The sequence below is a fragment of the Lagopus leucura genome, unplaced genomic scaffold (genome assembly GCF_019238085.1).
Source record: "Lagopus leucura isolate 7727_CA_CO unplaced genomic scaffold, USGS_WTPT01 Super-Scaffold_100009, whole genome shotgun sequence".
Classification (NCBI taxonomy): Eukaryota; Metazoa; Chordata; class Aves; order Galliformes; family Phasianidae; genus Lagopus; species Lagopus leucura.
The window spans coordinates 1,854,017-1,874,010 of record NW_024962266.1 but is presented as its reverse complement, the minus strand read 5'-3'; the positions used below and the strand labels follow the sequence as shown (position 1 = coordinate 1,874,010).

Below are 19,994 nucleotides of genomic sequence, written 5' to 3'. Positions count from 1 at the left end.
ATAAAACACAAAGAAACTCTTTTTTTTTTTTTTTTTTTTTTTTTTTTGTATTTCTGTTCTTTTGTCAAATATTGATATTAGCTCAACAATTCTAAGAGTTGTTGGCAACAGAGGAACAAAAGATAGAACTGATGGGCAATAATGCTATATAAGTTTTGCTTTTTTCAAAAGCTGAGTGGGAAAACATGCAACATGCAGACGAAACCAGACAAGATTGTTTCATTCTGAGGCCCACAATGAGAAATCATAATCACTGGAAGTTCCAGAAGTAGAAAATAATTGTGAAGATTTGTCCTTACCATCTCATCTACTAACTCATTTTGCGCAAACATATTTGAGAACTTCCCTGTGCCTATATATGACTATGGGTTTTTTTTCTCTCCTTTTAGGATTATTTTGGCTATTTTATTTTCATTCACTGTTGTTCCCTCTTTCTGCCTTCTCCTTTAAACTTTCTGTTCATATTATCCTCTTAGAGAGACATACACTTGTTTCAGCATTCAAAAAGCAACAAGCAATTTCAAATATTCATGTGGAGATTTAGGAATAAAAAAAAACAGAAACAGCAAACGTAACTCCACAAGGATCATAGTAACTGTAACAGTGCTTCAGCAAAGTAGTGACCAGTATACCCTCTATTTTTTGTTTGTTTGTTTGTTTTGTTTTGTTCTGCTATTTGAAGGAATGGTCAATTGATAATAACCATAGCAGGGGCATAGTAGGAACTAGATGATCTTAAAAGTCTTTCCAGCGCAAGCCTTTCTATGATTCTGTGGTTCTATGGACAGTTAATAGTGAATGCAATTGAGCATTTTCAAGTTGAATAAAGAAACAAGCTTTAGAAATGATAACATCTGAAAAGAAATAGATTGCTCTTTTCAGGAGGCGAATGAAATTGGATTTTTTTTTTTTTCTAACCAGCAAATCTCCTTAAAACGTAGGAGCAGATCTTCAGCATTTTTTTTTAATCAAGCCATCAAATAGGGTTTACTAAGTAAAAAATAGAACAATCATTTTGCTTATCTATAGGAAGTTCTCTTAAAAAAAAAAAAAAAAAAAAAAACAGGAAAAACCCTACACATACATACTGATCTTGTAGAAAATTGCAAATTTAGCAACAGATGGCAGGAAATGGAATTTGCTATCTTATCAGGACAATAAAGGAGAAACAGTTGGGGTAAATTTGCTGCAAAGGAGAAAAAAATCTTGCAAAAGAAAATAACACAGATATTCTAGTTCACATTTATAGATTCTATTAAAGACAATCTGTTTTTAATTGGGAAGGACTTCCTACGCCTGTAAATGTAGTATGCATACTCCTCTAAAAAATTATTTGTAAGTTATTGTCGTTCTGAACACAACAGGTGCTGCTCATGCACTAAATTAGATTCACTGCTCAGAGCCTGCTCAGCTCTGGCTGTAAAACAGGAGAATCATGAGAAGTGTCTGAAACAACCATTTCACAAATCACTTCTGTTGTAGTGGAACGTGATTAGAGGAGCTGCTTATTTCTAAAGATGAGCTCAAAGGCCACTGTCTAAAAGATTCTGAAAGCTTGCTAATATATGACTAATATATACAACATTACTCAACGCAGTCTGAAACAGTCTGAAATTTGAGCCATTCATGAGCCATTCAGTGCAAATGAAAGCACTGGCTGCAGGAGAAGGCAGATAAAAGGTGACACCCTCAGTGCATTTATGCAATACAGAGAAATCCTTGGTCGAGGGGCATTTAAATTTTTTCATTTGTGAGCGTCAGTTGCTTTCTTTTCTTTTGTTGTTTTTGTAATGTTGGCAGTTGATAAGGAAAGGCAAGGGGATGAAACTTATAATGAAGTGGTAGGTCTGACTTCATTATGTGGCATCATGCGACACTTGGAGATATCTTTGGATCCATGGTAGACTAGACTTCGGAGGCAGAAAGCCTTATCCATCTATCATTTCTTATTGGTAAAAATTTCGGATGGATTAAAATCTGGCCCTTCCATCTAAACCAAGGACAACATACTGTTTCCACCCTCCCTCCAGAAAAGGAAACTACTTCATTTTTGTACTGAGTGTACAGCTAGACTTAAAGCAATGGAAGTGAAACATATTTCTCAGTATTTGCAGTGTTTCCCTGGAAAAAAAAGCTTATGGATAATCTTTTGTTGATTAGCAATGTTCAGCTGATATTCAAAAGGAAGACCTCATCACTGTTATGCTTAAGTGGGTCATAATTAACTCTGTATTTATGTAACATATTATAACTGTGTTTGAAAGAAATAGCACGTGAATGGCAAACAAACAGAAAACAAAAGATCAAGAAGAAAAAAGAATGCTTACTGATATTGTAAATACAGTAATTTTCCACAGAACATTATGAAAGCTCATAAAAGATAATATTTTATTTTGATACAACACTGTCAAATCGAAGCTTTTGGAGAGGGCATTTTCCTTTTTTGTTCATCTGTCCTTCATCTTGATTCCATTTTGTCTGAAATTTGGTAGTTCTGTCCCTAAATTGTAGCTTCCCTGTCTATAAATAATGATTCATGCTTTAGCAAAGGGCATGGGGATCAGCTACCTAGCAGGCTGTCAGGAATCAATCAGCATTACTGGTTTTTGCCTTCTGTTGTTGCACTTGGAAATCATGCCTGGCTTTAGGATTACCTTAAGGATATGCACCTTGATTTGGGGTGGAGATGCATGCTGAAGATTGCATAATGGCATTACATTACAGACATTGCTTTTAAACTTGTTCAAGTGTGGATACGCTTTAAGTGCTAAACAGCATGATCTGAATACAAGCTGACTAACAAAGCGTGGTCATTTTTTCATGGTACACATTGTGAATTGAGAAAAAAAAAACAAAACAACAAAAAACACACCTATAAGCCATATAAAAATGCTCAAAATTCAAAGTGTCTATAAAGCCTGCTTGACAGCCACTTTAAGCTCAGTAGGACATTTTAAGTAGTATAAGTAGGAAAAAAAGATCAGTCTGCATAAAAAAGAATAACTGTAAGGTAAGCAAAGCTTCTTCCCAAGGCAACTGAGATGCTGAGATGAACAGCCATTCTTCTCTCTATAACGGTTATTTTTGCCCTAATATTGCCTTCATATGGTGGCTAGGAAATTCTTGCAATCCTGAAAACTGCAGTTTATACTAAGATACTCTGGAGATTATGCATTGCTTTTGAAGTTTCAAGTTTTCTCACTCAGTCACCTGATCCTGAGAATTTAAATAGTCCTACAACACCTAATTCTTTTGTTTCTGGAGCGAAGGATGCAGATATCTTATTTAAGAGTTCAAGCACTCCTATGTAGACAGGTAGCTCATGTAAAATGTCCTATGTGAAGAACAATTGAAATGGTTTTTCATAGAAAATAAAAACAGTCAGTGGAACCTGCTAAGTGGCATTGCAATGATTCTGAAGAGTTACATTTTAATAAATATGGATAATCTGCAAGTACAAATAATACTTCTAAGATTATATCACTTAGTTTCAGCCTCTAGTCAGGTATGCAATTTCTCACAGGGCTTTAAGCTGGTATTAAAAATTTGTAAGTCGTTGATCATGAGTGCTCTGTAGGTAAAGGGAGCCTTTTTCCCAAAGCCATCATTTTCTGAGTGAGTCCAGAGAGGTAAATAGACCAAGAAAGTAATATGCATTTAATAAGCTAATAGTAATGCTTGACAATGACATTGCAGAAAGCAGCACTGATTGTTAAACTCCTGCCAGACAGATATAAATCTAATATTAATTTTCATTACTTATACCATCTGCAGTTTGTCTTTCTATTACTGAGTGTTTGACTGCATAGAGTTAATGTCAAAAAACAGCCAAATAGACAAAATTTGAGCAGGGACAATTTTTCTTAAACTTTCTGCAAATATCAGCTCTAGCTGCAAGGAGCCTTGTAAAAATCACTGGATTATGTGTGGATTTGAGCTTCTCAATCCTTTTGTCAGCAGAGACTGATTGTGTTGCAGAGGCAGTGTAATTACTCATCAAGTTGAGAGTGTTTCTGTTAGTGCCCCGTTTACTTTCCCAGTGGCAAGTCTGCTTGCCTTTGCTGTCAATCAAAAGAAGCATGGAATGGTAGCAGCTAGGAACATGGGAAAAGGCATTAATGCATTGAATGGAAGTCCCATAGTAAGCAGTCTGAAAGAGATCCAAGCAGACCCTCTCTACAACTGTAAATGGTCCTTTAATATAAGTGCTGTTGCCTTATCTACCAACATGCAAATAAGGGAAACTTGGATGTGCATGTAGACAGACTGTATTGGATAAACAGTAGAAGTAATGGGTGATATGTACAACTGAGGACATTTGGGCTATTTTTGTGTCTATTCCTTGCTGTTCAGTGGTATTTACTTTGCAAAGGAAGAAGTCCATGGCAAGATAGAAGGAATATTAAAGCTCCAGTCTTGCACTTCATCTAGTTCTGCAGTTATCCACCTCCAGTCCTCATCATTCTCTCACTACATCTCTAAAACCTTTCCGAGTACATCCTACACCCCATTTCTTTTTCTTTTAGTCTACTTAGGTTGAAAACTCTTCAACACACTGCCTCTTGAGGAAGACAGTCATTTTCTCTACTGATAGTGTCTTTGTGTTTTTTTTTTTTTTTCTGTTGTCACTTTCATTATTAACAAAATAGAAGATAGAGAAACATTTATAGGGTGCTGAGAAGTATAGATGGAAAACTTTTTGAGATATCTTGGTAGTGCTAGCATTCTACTAATCAAACATTTTAAAACTATCCCTATGAAATTATTTGTTACACAAACAATCTTAAAATTCGATGAACTTTCTTGAGCTTAACTAGTTAAAAGTGCAAGGATCTTGAGCTGCAGGACTTGTCCAATTTTTTACAAGGTAAAAACCAGCTCTTTACTCTGCATGTAAGTTCCAAGATGCCAATTACAAATGCATCAAAAGTAAGTTGCCATAAGTAGCATTTTCTTCCCTGATAACTAAGAACAGCACTGCGTTTTTCTGCAGCTTTTGCATCAGTATCTGTGCAGGTAGCTCTCTAGAAGTAAGAAAGCTGCTGTATTTCAGTACAATTCTATATTCCAAACCCCATTTAATGGCTATACATAAGCATGTAGTACATGTGGTTTCTCTGGAGTTCTGTATCCCTTTAACTAGAAACGTTAATTTTATCAAGCAGGAAATCAAAAGGCCCTAAAATGAATTGGACCATATTCACTTGGATAAAGATTGCACAGTGTTAAGGAAGCTCTTCTGAATGGGGACATTTTCTTCCTCCCCTTTGATATTATGGTAAATAAAACACATAATAATGAGTAGAGATCAACTCAACAGAATGAGATTGAGTATCTAGAAACATTATATACAGTTTAGTAGAAGTAATACATTCTTCTTTCATCAAAAGTTGTCCCTTCAGATTATGATTTATGGTTGATTACTTTTCCTCTCAGGAGGAGGTTATTAAAAAGTCCCACATACATGATTTTCTTTGACTGCCAACATGCTGGTGCACAAAATACAATGAACAAAAAAGATTGATCCACTCATGTTTTGTAAAACAAATAAAACCAAAGAATCTTAGAAAAAAAAAAAAAAAAAAGCATTGACAAAGACCTGTGTGGAATCTTAAGTTTAACTCCTGGTTCCATAAGGGTGTTTCTTGAACACCAACAGGCTTAGGGCGCTGAACACTGCCCTAATAATTTTTGACAGAGTTACAAACTATTGCACAGGAGTTATAGTAGGATGTGCAACAAGTATTTATAATGATTTTGTTCTGTCAGAATAAATTCTGAGGAAACAACAATTCATTCAGGACATCGCATGTCAGTATTCTTTTTAGTTTTCAATACAGAAAAAGAAGGTTAATGTATAGTTACTTGAAATTTACTTATAATCATTATTATTACTGTCTTCTATTTCATATTATATAATATCTTATTGCATAATATGCATTATATATGTAATACATAATTTCTATGTTATAACTATAATATATATGCATGCAATGTATGGCCATTTACATTAATACAGCAGTGATATCTTTCTGCAGGAATTATGCATTATCATATGAAATACATAAATAATTTGTTTAAAGCCAGCATGATACTACATTTGCAGAGCATATAATGACAGATACAAAAAAACAACATCTCTTCTTCTATAAAATATTTTGTGCCTACACTAAAACTGAGGGGTTGCTTAAATAAATTTATTTTGTTTTCAATTATTATTAGAACGTGAGGGAAAAAAGCGCACTAAACTCTGTTTGTTTTTTTTTTTTTTAATATATAATATATGAGGTATGGATACAGAATTGAGTTTTCTATTCTTTAATTAAAATCATTACTCTTCAGCAGGAAATTCTTGATTTGGTGTAATAACTCCAGTTCTACATAAGAGAAAAAAAGTGACAGATTATTGCTCTTTATATTAGAGTACCATCTATAAACACCCAAATTTATAATTCAAATAGGCAAAGAGTGCCAAAAAAACTAAGATCACCGTCAAAGGAGAAGAGCAATATGTGTAGAGCATAATCATGTTCATACAGAAAGGTGGTAAGCAAGTACCAGCACTCAGATTTTCTCTAAGCCTATCTCCATAATTATAGCTATAACTAGTATTGCAGGAATGAAAAGAGAATTTCTATTTATTTATTGATTTTATTTTATTTTCAAGTATTTGTATCTGGGAATAAGAACACCGAAACTAGGAATAGAATATGTAGTCAGTATGAAATCAGGATACTGTAATTATCTTGTATTAGTTCTGCAGGTGTTATAATGGTCTTGTTTTCTGTTACTGTCTATTACCGTGGTCAGTTTTGCTTGTATTAGAGGGACTCGATTCCAGAAAACCACTCAATAGAAGCATGATATTTCTGCCACTAAATCTCTTCTCATACTCAATTCTACCCCTCACTGCTACTATAACTTTGGATGTTTTTATCAATACAAGCTTTTTGCTTTACTTTAGTTTGTCTTTAGTGTGGTTTAGAGACACTTCATCAATTACCTTTTCACATTACTTTTATTTACCTCAGCAACTACCTGAAAACTTCCAGTTCCAAAATGATCTTCTGTCTCTTAACTTTCTGTTGTATTCATGTTTTGAATAAGGCTATAAGAACATGGCTTCTGCTTCCTCTTATAATAAATGCATTAAAACATACAGCAAAGCACTGTGACACATTTCTTTGTGATCTTGTCACGGATTAGACCAGATCAATCTATGTCCGTGACAGGGGCGACAGGCCTCTGCCCTCCCCCCCCCCACCCCAGTCCCACAAAATGGGAAGGAAGGAAGGGAGGAAAAGAACAGCGGCAACAATCTATGGAGGAAAACTTATTTTACTATAATATCGGAATATAAGATAACACAATAGATACAATTTAATTGCAATTGAGATTAATAAATCAGACAAGATGAGAGAGAGAGAGTTCCCGGGACCGATTCAAACCTGAAAAGCTTGGAACGGCCAGGAAAGCACCCTCCAGCACCCACTGCCAGGCAGCAAGAGAGCGCCCCCCCACCCGGAAGGGCCAGATCCCGTGACTTCTGTAATGTACAGGGATAGGTAGCTGGGATTGGGGCAGTGACACTTTAATGCCCCGTACACTACATGATGTTTTGATGTGGAATACTGAAACCCAAAAACAAAAAAAACAAAAGCAAAAAACATAGAACCATGACAGATCTGCTGCACTACATCTCAAGAATTTTCATTCAAGGCTACTTTTTATTCTAGAATTTCAGAGTTTTCAATTTGAACTAGATCTGCTGGTAAATTTCTCGTTCATGTTTGAAAGGTCTTAGCAAATAGGAGAGGTGCCTGAAGACTCGAGGATAGCCAACGTCTCTTCAGTCTTCAAAAGGTCAAGAAGGAGGATTAAGGAAATTACAAGCCAGTTCTCTCACCTTTGTCCCTGGAAAGGTGACAGAACAACTTGTTCTGGATATAGTGTCCAAACAATTGAAAGAGAAGAAGGTTATCAGGAGTAGTCAACACGGATTGACCAATGGAAAATCGTGCTTGATCAACTGATAGCCTTCTATGATGTCATAACTGGCTGGGTAGATTAGGGGAGAGCAATGGATACTGCATTCTTGATTTCAGCAAGGTGTTTGACATCATCTCCCACAACATCCTTGTAATGAAACTTCAGAAGCATGGGATAGATGAGTGGACAGTGAGGTGGGTTAAGAACTGGCTGACTGGCAGAACTCAGATTGTGATCATTGGTGGTGCAGAGATGGTTGGAGACCTGTAACTAGCAGTCTTGTTCAAGCTCTTCATCAACAACCTGAATGAAGGGATAGAGTCCACTCTCAGCAAGTTTGTTGGTTATACAAAGCTGGCAGGAGTGGCTGACACACCAGAAAGCTGTGCTGCCATTCAATGAGACCTGGAAAGACTGGAGAGCTGGGCAGAGAAGAAGCTGATGAGGTTTAACAAAAGCAAGCATAGAGTCTTGTACAGGGGGAGGAATAACCACATGCATCAGTACAGGTTAGGAGATGATCTGCTGGAGATGAGCTCTGCAGAGAAGAACATGGGGGTCCTGGTAGACAACAGGTTGGCCATTAGCCATCAGTATGCCCCTGTTGCCAAGAGGGCCAATGGTATCCTGAAGTACAATTAAAAGAACATGGTCCCTCTACTCTGCACTGGTGAGGCTACATTTAGACTACGGTGTCCAATTCTGGTCTCCCCAGTTCAAAAAAGACAGGGATCTCCTAGAAGTAGTTGAGTGGAGGGTCACAGAGATAATAGAGGGCCATCTCGCATATGAGGAACGGCTGAGTACCTGGGTCTGTTCAGCTTGGGAAAGACTGAGAGGGGACCTGATAAATGTAGATGAATATATAAAGGGCGGTGGGAGGCAAATGGATGAGGCCAGGCTCTTCTTGATGGTGTGCAGTGATAGGACAAGGAGTAATGGCCTAAAACTTGTACATAGAAAGACCCATACTGACATGAGGAAGAAATTCTTTATGGTACGGGTGATGGAACACTGGAAAGCGTTACCTGGAGATGTTGTGGAGTCTTATTCTACAGAGATATTCAAGAGCAGTCTGGACATCTACTTGTGTGACTTGTTGAAGGGTACCTGCTTTAGCTGTGGGAGTGGGCTCGACGATCTCTTGTCCTTTCCAACCCCTGTGATTCTGCAATTCTGTGGTCTTTTTATTGTAACGTGGAATTTATAGTTACATCTTATGCTGTCTTCCAACTGAGTATCAGGCCTTGGGATGCATGTTGATAAGAGAATCCAGTTGGTTTTAGCAGCCCCTACTTTCTCACTTCCATAAATTAAGTATTCAAATTAGGTTTATGTCAGCATATTAACATAATCTGAGGAACCTCTGTCCTCAAAATTATATTGCAATTGTTTCATTGCTCTGTATAACTTAAGATCCAATGTTACCCCTAAATTAACTACTTTTCCTCTTTCAACTTACTTGAAATTAGGTATAATTTTGAAATTAGATTTCAAAATCTAATTTTTCCCTCAATTTTGTAAATCAGTGGTTCTTCCATTTAATTTATTCATTTCTATATTTATCTTATAGACAGTTCAATACAAAGCAGACCTGCCATTGCTTGAGATGTGACAATGTGAAGCTGTAACTAATGATGCAGAGCAACACTACTCATACTGTTTTCAATATCTAAGCATTCATATCTGCACAGGAATATTTCTTTTGTTGTCATCTCATTAGGTCAGTCTCATGCTAGTGCATGAGCTTCTACAATGTGTATGTTTCCAGATATAGAAGTATCAAGTTCTTATGTTCTTATTTCTTTTTCTCTGTAAAAGTAGTGGGGAGCCTATTAGCAGTTTGTCCAATTTTACACCCTCTTTGTTGTTCTCAACATGAGAAGATTGATGGTGTTAGAATAAACTCAATAATTATTTTCTAGCGTTTTAAAGATGCCTATCAATCAGAAAAATCACTAAAACTTTCAGGTTAGCTTTTCTTTTTTAATTTATTTTAATATATGCATTTGGTAAAGCCTGTTAAAGCCCAAGGAATTAATGGATAATCTGTGGCCTAGGATGAATTTTATAACCACCTAACACTGCAAAAACAAGTAAACACATATGTAGAGATGAATGGCCCTAAGAAACAAGCGTGATTTTGTACCTTCTGTATTATTATAATTTTTGTAACATCTTTCTTCCTCCTGCACATTAGAAATGTTATTTTTCCTAGCACCTCTAATTCCTCCTTCATTCTGCTTTTTGACACAATTGATTCATTTGACTGGTATTTCCTTTCTCCCTGTAGTACTATCAATCAGTATTTATGGGCTATGGATCATCATTTAATAAAAGCTTTCAAAGCTTGTCTCTGATTTGAAGCTTTTTTAATAAGTAGATAGAACTACAAAGCAATTTAATTCTGATTCCACCTTATCTCAGTGGTCATTATGATTATAGCCATGACAAAAAACACTGGATATGGTATCTTAAAATGATTTGTATGTGACTATTATTTGCTTGGAGGTGCTTCAGATTAGAAATTTTTTGTTACGAGAATAAAGCAGGTGCACCATTATTGTAGTTAAGCCTGCAAATTTTTGAGAATAAATACAAAACATGCTGGAAAGATCCTCTAAAAAATTAAGCACAATACAGCATTTATATCCAGAAAAAATAAGCTCTAAATATTTTTATAAAGTTAAATAACTTAATGCGTGCATTAGAGATCAAACTCCAACTTCCAGTTGTGTTGTTACAATCATCCTTTTACTTGAAACAAAAGAAAAAGCATTCAAAAGTCACTGCTAAAAGCTTTGCTTTGTAAGAAGGAGAGTTTCAGGAATTTTAAGGTGATCATCAAGTTGGATGTGGCTTTGTTTAATCAATAAAACAATGACAGGAATCTAATAAGATATTCATAAGATGTTATGAGAGCTTAGCTAGCAGCTGCCTCTCCTCAGCTGAAGGTCAATCAACTTAATCTAAATGATTAGAAGTATTTTTTCAATGTCAAAATATTTTATTGCATGGAATATCATGTAACTCATGGCAGTTTTGTTCTACAAGATGCGAGAGGTCTATAAATTTTTCTATTGGAACTTATTTCCTCTACATCTTATATTGGAATTCAGAATTAACTTGCATTATTGCTTTTAAAATATACTGTACCAGTTACTGCATCAGCAAAAGCTGCAGAATGGTGGCACAAGAGCTGGGGGATCTGCAAAGATTACTCTTAGATGTGATTAAGAATTGAGAAGATGGCATTTTACTTTAATAAATCAAAGTAGATTCAGTTGTTATTAATGCTAAATGTAGAATTATCCTCCTGGTACCTCAAATCTTTTCCCATAGTGTAGTTAATATAGATAGGTCTCAAATGAAATTAAATTTTTCTAAATTCCCACATCCTCTTTTTGGAAACAAGTTTAGCATATGGTATAAATATTTTTGTCAAATTTTCACATGTAATTATTACCCTTTCTGCACAGTACTGCAGAATTTTAGCAAAGGTTACTTTCTAATTAGAAGCTACTCTTTTCATTATGCACATTCAGAAAAGTATCGTACTCCTATTCCACCCCCCAGGATGCTCTGAGATAAATATTCAGTATTTAAAAGCCTTGTTTTCATCATCAGCTATGTAGTTAGAGTGGACCTTTAGAAGAGCTATAAAACGTCTGGCTCAGGTGGAGCCAGCTATGAAATTGCAAGGTGTGAACTCAGAACATCTGCACTGCTCCCATTTATGATCTTTTTGAGCCAGAGTTGCAGCTGTCACTGAGAGTCTCACCGACACATCTGTAACATGAGCTGTAATCAAATAATTGCAGGCATGTTTATTGGAGCAGTGCTTATAGTACTGCTTTTTTTGTGAGGCTGAATAAGCTAAAAACACTCAGTCATTTGCTGTCCTTCTGACAACTGTCAGGTCTGTAGTTTGACTCCCAGAAGAAAAGTACATTCACATAAAGACCATTAACAAATTTGGTGACAATTAATGTTCCTGTTATGAACCTCAGCAAAGAAACTCACTACTTTGATTCTTATTTGTCCTTCCTGAGAAGAGATCCCACAAGATCGTGAATAGGACATTTTAAAGAGACTTGTAAGGGCTTTTACTTTTCATGTTCCTGTCTTACAGATTTATACTGGACTCAATCTCCAGAGAAGGGGAAAATAGGTAATGGGTATTTTAATGCCTATACACTTCCTGTTAAATTGTCTTCACTTTTTTTTACATAGCATCTGCCTCACTGAGTACTCATCATCTGCTACTGAACCATCTGATGTACAACAGATGTTAAGCACTTAGTGAGGCAGAGAGGGAGGTAAAAGTGTCATATCATGATTAAGTACTTGCTATAGCTATTATATAAGATGACCATACTGCTTCGTTCTTATGTTAAATGTTATTTTGTGTTGAATAAGAGTTATCATAAGTTTTTTATGTTAACTTCCAATTGCTAATGTTCCAAAAGTCTTTTTTTTTTTTTTTTTTTGAAAGGTAAAGCTATTGCACAGATGAAAAAAAATAGAAAATATTTTTTAGACACATTAGAATTAAGAATTAGAGAGTACTTCATAAAGAGGCAATGGAGTGCAATTTCAGATAGAATTCCTTCATGTAGAAAAACAATTAAGATTTCTATTATCAAATAAGGATTCTCTAATAATCTGATTTAACATCAGTAGAATTATATTATTTTTTACTGTGGTTGTGTAAATGTGAGATGGCATGCCCTGCAAATATTTTAGCTCAGTGTATGGTAGCCAACTCTTTGTTGCATTCTGTGCAACAGGAAGTTTAGCCACAAAAAATCTTGGTCATCCAGCAACACCCTGATTTTCTTCTTTAATCAAAGGGGTTAAATTTAAGAAAATGCAATTTACTTCTTCAATTGGCTGTGCCTGTTATTAAATCATAATTAAATAGAAATTCTTTCCCTGCAAATTGTTAAAATCATGAAAGATTTGTGAAATATTGTCACACAAGATGACATCTTTTTTGTATTGATGGTCAAAATAATTAGACAGATATGTTGGTTTAGGTGATCACAAACTCTTTGTTGCCAGGGATGAAACTGAAACCCTAGAATAATTATAACTAAAAGATTTACAGTTGTTTGTGATTTTTATGGGTTATCTAGCTCAGTGCTGTACTCTGCATAAGCAGGAGGTTGGTGGTCTATTTCCTATTAAGACAGTAATTTAGCTAGGAAGAAATCAGTAACATTTATGTTAGAAATTTCAGCCTCAATTGAACAGCTCTTTTGTGACTTTGCGTTGTATTTTGAAAGGTTTATTTCCACAACTCTGTATTAATCAAGAAAAAAAGTTACAGAGAAATTCTAAGAAACTTTGAGGGAGCTCTAATTAATCATAATGATATGCGGTATCCTATACTATGAGTGATTGTTTTCTTTAAATTAAATATTACTTTAATGCAACAGTAGAATTATGATATCAAGTCTACTATTCACTAAAATAGCTTTTGATAATAACATCACATAATATTGTATGATCATGAAAGCATGGATATTTTGGGCATCAGATTTTGATTTAAAGCTTATTGAAATAGGAATACTTTTATTGTTTCATTCTGTTTGAAACTGCAAAGTTCTGCAGCTCAGTGTTTGAAAAACAAGCACATCAGGCCAGTAAATTTAATTTCTCAAATCAAATAATATTATTTACTGTCTCACTAAAAGGATAATTGGAGAGCCCTTTCAATCTTCCCCCAGATACTCATTGTATTCATTTATTTATTAGTCTACGTATGCAAGCCGCAACTGCTAAGATTAAGTAGCTTCTTAGCTTTCTAATTAGTCCTTCATTAGCACACTGAGACTATAACTGATTAAATAGAACAAATTAAAGGTAAAAGGACACCATGACTGTATACAGAATTGGAGTGATGTACTAAGAACTTAGTAAATGTGAAGAGAAAAACTAAAAGTACACTCAATTTTGAGCAAAGTCTATTATTGTCATTGATACAGATCTGGGGAGGTTAAAGTCAGAGACTCAGATCCTACCTTATGAAACTGAAGAGGACCTTTTCCTAGTGACTACTGTAGACCATAGATATCAATCCAACTTTCAAAAAATGGAAGAGTGGTAAGGTGCATTGAAGAGTTATGACAGATTCAGTTTTCATATTTCTTACTTTCCGGTGACAGACTAAGCAGCGGATTTTGAATATGGCAAAAAATGAAAAACATGAACTAGGAGCAACAAATTTGCATAGAGCAGCTAAACAATCAAGCACTAGTTGAGTCATCTAATATGGAAAATTAAAGAATAATTAGACCTGATGTAGTAGAAAAGGGAAGTCTCATGAAATAATGATGTAGAAGATAGTGAGATTTTGTTTGTCTAATGCTAGGTGCACCAAGATTCAAAAACTATTCCCACATGTTATTGTTGGCTGGAGGCCATGGTAAGTTTGAAGAGAAAAAAAACAATAGAATTCCATTAAATTCCAAAAAGATATCTGGTATGTTTTTATATATGTTCTTTGAGTATTTTCTTATTTTAACTATGTGGTGTAGTATAGACATAATTATTGACCTGTAGTCAATTATCTGTTGGAAGTTTTCAGACAAACTTGTGGAGGATATTAAACACCTCAGCGTACCTCAAATTCTGGTGTTACCATAGATTGGATTAGAAAAAGTAGCCAGATCTTCTAGTGGGACAGGAAGAGTCAATGGCTTATACATCACTCAGGAAGTTTGTCTTTTTTTTAGGCATTAGAGACTCAATTTGCTTCTATTGGCTATAGGCATTAAGGAAGGGCAGAACTGTAAATCATGAAGCTGTAAAAGGCATGATACTTAAAAATCATAGAATGATTTAGGTTGTAAATGATTTTTCAACTTCATCTAGTCCAACCACCTACCATGGGCAGAGACACCTCAGATTGCTCAAAGGCCTTGAATATTTCCAGGGATGGAACATCTACAACTTGTCTGGGCAACGTGTTGCAGTGCCTCGACAACTTTTGACGAGATACTTGCTTCCTTATATCTAATAAAAATCTACCCTCTTTCAGTTTAAAATTGTTTTCTGTTTTCTTCTTAATATTCTTCCGATTAAGGGTGAGTGGCTCACATAAAGTAGGTATTCCTGACATTTTGTTTATTGTCACTTAATTTTCTTAATTTACTTGAGAAAAAGCAATACCTTTAGAAAGAGCAGTAGTATTTCTTAATTACAAATTAAAAACAAAACAATACAAAACAAAAAATGATCAAATAAATTTCAATTTCAATTTTTTTTAAAAAAAAAGAATTTCCGCTTGTAAACTGATCAGAGCAAAATGCAACTAGAACTTCTAGAAATTTTGTCTGTTAAAACAAGGTAAACAAAATCAAAATAAAGTAAACGTATTAGAAGGTTGTTGTTTTGAATTTTAGTTAGGAAAGAAAGGTATCTCCCTCTTAAAATTCTTGTTTCTCTTGAGCAAATATATAGTTGTTTTAAAAACTACATTTCAAGTTATAAATTTGCAGCTAAAGTTTCATTCAGCTGTGTAACTTTATGAAGATTTTTAGACTGCTCATTCTATCCCTTAGTAGAAAAAGGAGGACAGGCTCATTAAGTATTAAAAGAACAAAAGTGTCTTTTTTTTTTTTTTTGGTCATAATAACAGAACATAATAACAATAATAACATTATAACATTTTGCTGGTAATGATAACAGAAGCAGTAGACTAGATCTTTAATAAGGAAAAAAGTTCTAAAAACTGTGTGTCTAGAGATAGGATTTATTAAAGTTTTTTTGAAGTTCCTGACACAACTTCACTCCTTCTCTCCCAACTTATCTACTTCCTCCTGCCCCAGGCAGTACAGAAGGATGGGGAGCAGGTGGCTGCAATCTATCCTTCCCTCTGTGCCACCCTCCTCACACAGAGCAGCCTCTGATCACCAAGGACCATTTTCCACTGCTAGAACCTATCGAATGACAAGTATATACCTCCACAAAGTACTACCCACAAATCTATCAGAGAGTATCTAAAATCAGACTCCAAAAATCATAGCTACTGTGTAGGTGAAAAATATCTCTGCCTGGGCTCCAAGCCAGCAGGAATGCAGAAATTTCTTGTCCATACTAACACAATGCAAAATCCGAGTTTCTCTGCTGAGAAACTGATTCAATTGCATGACTTTGTTCAGCTTTGCATCTCAGGCACAGTGAGCATTTATCTGACTAGAATGCAAATGTAATGCAGAATGCAGGAGTATCCTTAGGTTCTACAAACTACATAGCATGGCTGATGTTTTTTTGTGAGTGATACAAGCAGATTTAGTCTCTTTGGTCAGTGCTTTGTGAAAAACAAAAAATCTTTAGATTGTCTTCTCATGTTTATCCTCTACTGGTCTGAATTCAAATTTATAACTGCACACTCAGAGCTGGTCTTTGTTAAGTATTTTTAAAATATATTTCTGGAAATGTACTACTGATATATAACATAACTTTTCAAAGACATAGCACTTTTGCTTTCAAGAGAAGTGGGAGAGGATGCTCAAATTCACTCTTACAAATCTGAGCAACATGAGCTGTTAGACATATGAGCACACTGCCTTGATACAGTAGTCATGTAGTATGAACTAGTCTTAAACCATGAACAGTGTTAACATCCAGTTAGAAAGCTGAAAACCTGGAGATGAAAGAGACACATCCTTGAAATCCATCCAGTTATCTGTCCAAGATAACAAATAAAAATAAGGTAAGATCTTAAAGAAGTGTACTCTGAAGTAAATGGCATAACACAAAGATCTAAAGGAAAGGTTTTATTTTTTTGGTTTTTTGTTTTCTTCAAAAAAGCATTTTTCTATATTCATCTAACGTCTTTTGGAATCTGAGTAAGTATCAGTTATTACATAGGTACTTGAACCTATAAGGTGTTGAGTGTCCATATTTGAGCAGGAGTGTTTGATCAGATGTCCTCCAGAGTTCCCTTCTAACCTCTGCCATTCTGTGATTCTGAGTTAGGATAAAGCTACAACAGGAAACCTTTGGAAGGCTATTTTTCACTTTTTCACACAGTAGTCTTCTCTGTTTTGACTGCTGTCATGCACTATAGGCCTAACAATAATATGACAGACCATGGGAGACATAGGCTGGCTGCCATGTTCAACACATAAGAGGAATTGAGGTAATAACATACCCAAAATGCACTTTGAGCTGCCAGAGCAAACTCTGTGGGCATAGATTACTGTCAAAATGAGCCAGACACAGTACCTGGGAACTTTGATTCTACCTTGGAAATCTATTCGTTTTAAATTCTACTTAGTTTTGGAGTAACATTTATGTTGTGACATTGCATTTCTTTGTAGAATGGATGCACTGTTTTTATTCAGGAAAGTAGTAAACTTTCCAAGCATTTTTTCTTCATTTTAACTTTCAACTAAGCACAGAGACTCAAATTATTTAGGCATTTAAGTCATGTATTATTGTATATATATGTCTTATTGTATATACTTCCATAAAAGTACGAATAGACAAAATGTACAAAAGAAAAATGAAAGGGGCTGGGAATAGCATAGAACCAACCAAAAAGAAGAACCCCCAAAGCCCAAAACCAGAAAATAGAGTTCGCCAGAGTCTAAAATGATTGCACGGGTTTTTATTTTTATGTGGTTTTTTTTTTCACATGGCAACGGTAGAACAGACTGCAGCAGCAAAAACAAGTTCTTTAAGCTCTGCACTGCGAGAATTACTAAAAAGGAATGAAAAGTACAGACAAGAAAGGAGATAACACTTGTCCAAGTCCATGTAACTGTGTTTCTTACAATGCCTTTCTGCTAGCAATTGTACCTCATCAGACTAAATTACTGGTTTCAGTGTGTTCTCACAGTGTCTGTTGTTTCTTGTGAAACTAAAATAAGTTGACAAGAAAAACATTAAAACAATCATTTAATTTCATCTCAGAAGATGAAAAGTAAACACAGCGTGGTCACCACCAGCTTCTCATAGGGATATGGGAACCATGCCTATGGCAGTGGTAGGAACTACGTGATCTTCGAGGTTCCTTCTAACCCAAGCCTTTATGTGATTCTATGATGATGTTATTGTATTGGAATTAATTTGAAGAATTAAGACTGAATCTGTTTTAGTGAGGCCCTACTTGCCCTTACAGGTAAGTATTTTGGTCACTCCATTCCTCACTAGCTGTAAATCAAAGCAGTTACAACTAGAAACAAGAAGGCTTTCAGGCTTACAAAAATCTTCATAACAAAACAGCTTGATGGTACAAAGTCATGCACCTCCCTGTGCAAATAGTAAGAGGAAAAGAAATTTCAACTATATAGCATTTCAAGATGTTAATCTGAAGACAGGTACAGAAAAAATGACTCTGACAGGCTTTCTTGACAGAGATGCAGAGAAAATACATGATCCAAATGTTCCTATTGTGCAAGTTTATAAGGAAAGTTCTTTTTTGTGGTTTTGCATCGCTAAAAGGCAATTTATACATGTATTTACTTGACAGCAGATGCTGTCATTTGACTTCAGTTATGTTCATAGTGCCTTAATCTGTTACTAAAAACACTTTCATCTTTCTCTTTCTGGTAAAAACATTGCAAGGTAGTATTTATTGTTTTCAGGTCTCTGTGCTAAAATACATTATTTTAAAATTGCAGATCCTCCAACTATTGGCTCAACCGCATCCAATCCTTTCTCTACTGCAACGAAAATGGCCTTCTCGGAAGCTTTTCTGAAGAGACCCACACATGCACCTGCCCTAACGACCAGGTTGCCTGCCATGGGTTCCTTCCCTGCACAGTTGGAGATGGCTCTGCTTGTCTGAGCTGCGCTCCTGACAATCGTACCCGCTGTGGAAGCTGTAATGCTGGATACATGCTAAGCCAGGGGATTTGCAAGCCTGAAGTGGCAGAATCAACAGAGCACTACATTGGGTTTGAGACTGACCTTCAGGACCTGGAAATGAAGTATTTACTGCAGAAGACAGATCGGAGAATTGAGGTGCATGCAATTTTCATCAGCAATGACATGCGCCTCAACAACTGGTTTGATCCTTCTTGGCGCAAGCGAATGCTCCTTACTCTTAAGAGTAACAAGTACAAGTCTAGCCTGGTCCATATGATACTAGGCCTCTCTCTTCAAATCTGCCTAACTAAAAACAGCACCTTAGAGCCTGTTCTTGCTGTTTATGTCAACCCTTTTGGGGGCAGCCACTCTGAGAGCTGGTTTATGCCTGTGAATGAAAATAATTTCCCAGACTGGGAGCGGACTAAGTTGGACTTACCCCTTCAGTGTTATAATTGGACACTGACTCTGGGCAACAAGTGGAAGACATTTTTTGAAACAGTACACATCTATTTGAGGAGTCGAATAAAGTCAAATGGTCCAAATGGCAACGAAAGCATCTACTATGAACCCCTGGAATTTATTGATCCCTCAAGAAATCTGGGCTACATGAAAATCAATAACATCCAAGTGTTTGGCTACAGCATGCACTTTGACCCAGAAGCAATTAGAGACTTGATTTTGCAGCTGGACTACCCCTATACTCAGGGATCACAGGACTCCGCACTTTTGCAGCTGTTAGAGATACGTGATCGTGTAAATAAACTCTCTCCACCTGGTCAACGTCGTCTAGACCTCTTCTCTTGCTTGCTCCGTCATAGACTCAAACTGTCTACCAGTGAAGTGGTGAGAATTCAATCTGCTTTGCAGGCATTTAATGCCAAATTGCCAAACACAGTGGATTATGACACAACCAAATTATGTAGTTAACCATAAATGTGAAGCACAACACAAAACCTTGAAGGAGTTTTTACAGTGCTTTTGTGGAACAGTTTATGTTTGGAAGAGTAAATTTAAATTGTCTTTTCAATATCTGTCTTATATCAGTCAATACTGTTGGATGGCAATTTACACACATGAACTTGCTGACAATGAATATACTATACCTGCAGTTTTGGTTTATGAATGAAATAAATACTGACACCAGTCTAGAAGACATTCTACTTTTTACAATAAATTTC

General features: G+C 35.7%; 1 protein-coding gene across 2 annotated transcripts in view; it reads left to right on the top strand.

Annotated features, from left to right (window-relative positions):
- The window catches only part of BRINP3 (BMP/retinoic acid inducible neural specific 3), a 181,722-nt gene extending 161,979 nt beyond the window's left edge, over positions 1–19,743 (top strand). For both annotated transcript variants that reach the window (XM_042873983.1, XM_042873984.1), the window contains one exon: positions 18,627–19,743. In XM_042873983.1, coding sequence (XP_042729917.1) covers positions 18,627–19,743 — 1,117 coding nt within the window. The remainder of the gene's footprint in view (positions 1–18,626) is intronic.
- Positions 19,744–19,994: the final 251 nt, after the last annotated feature.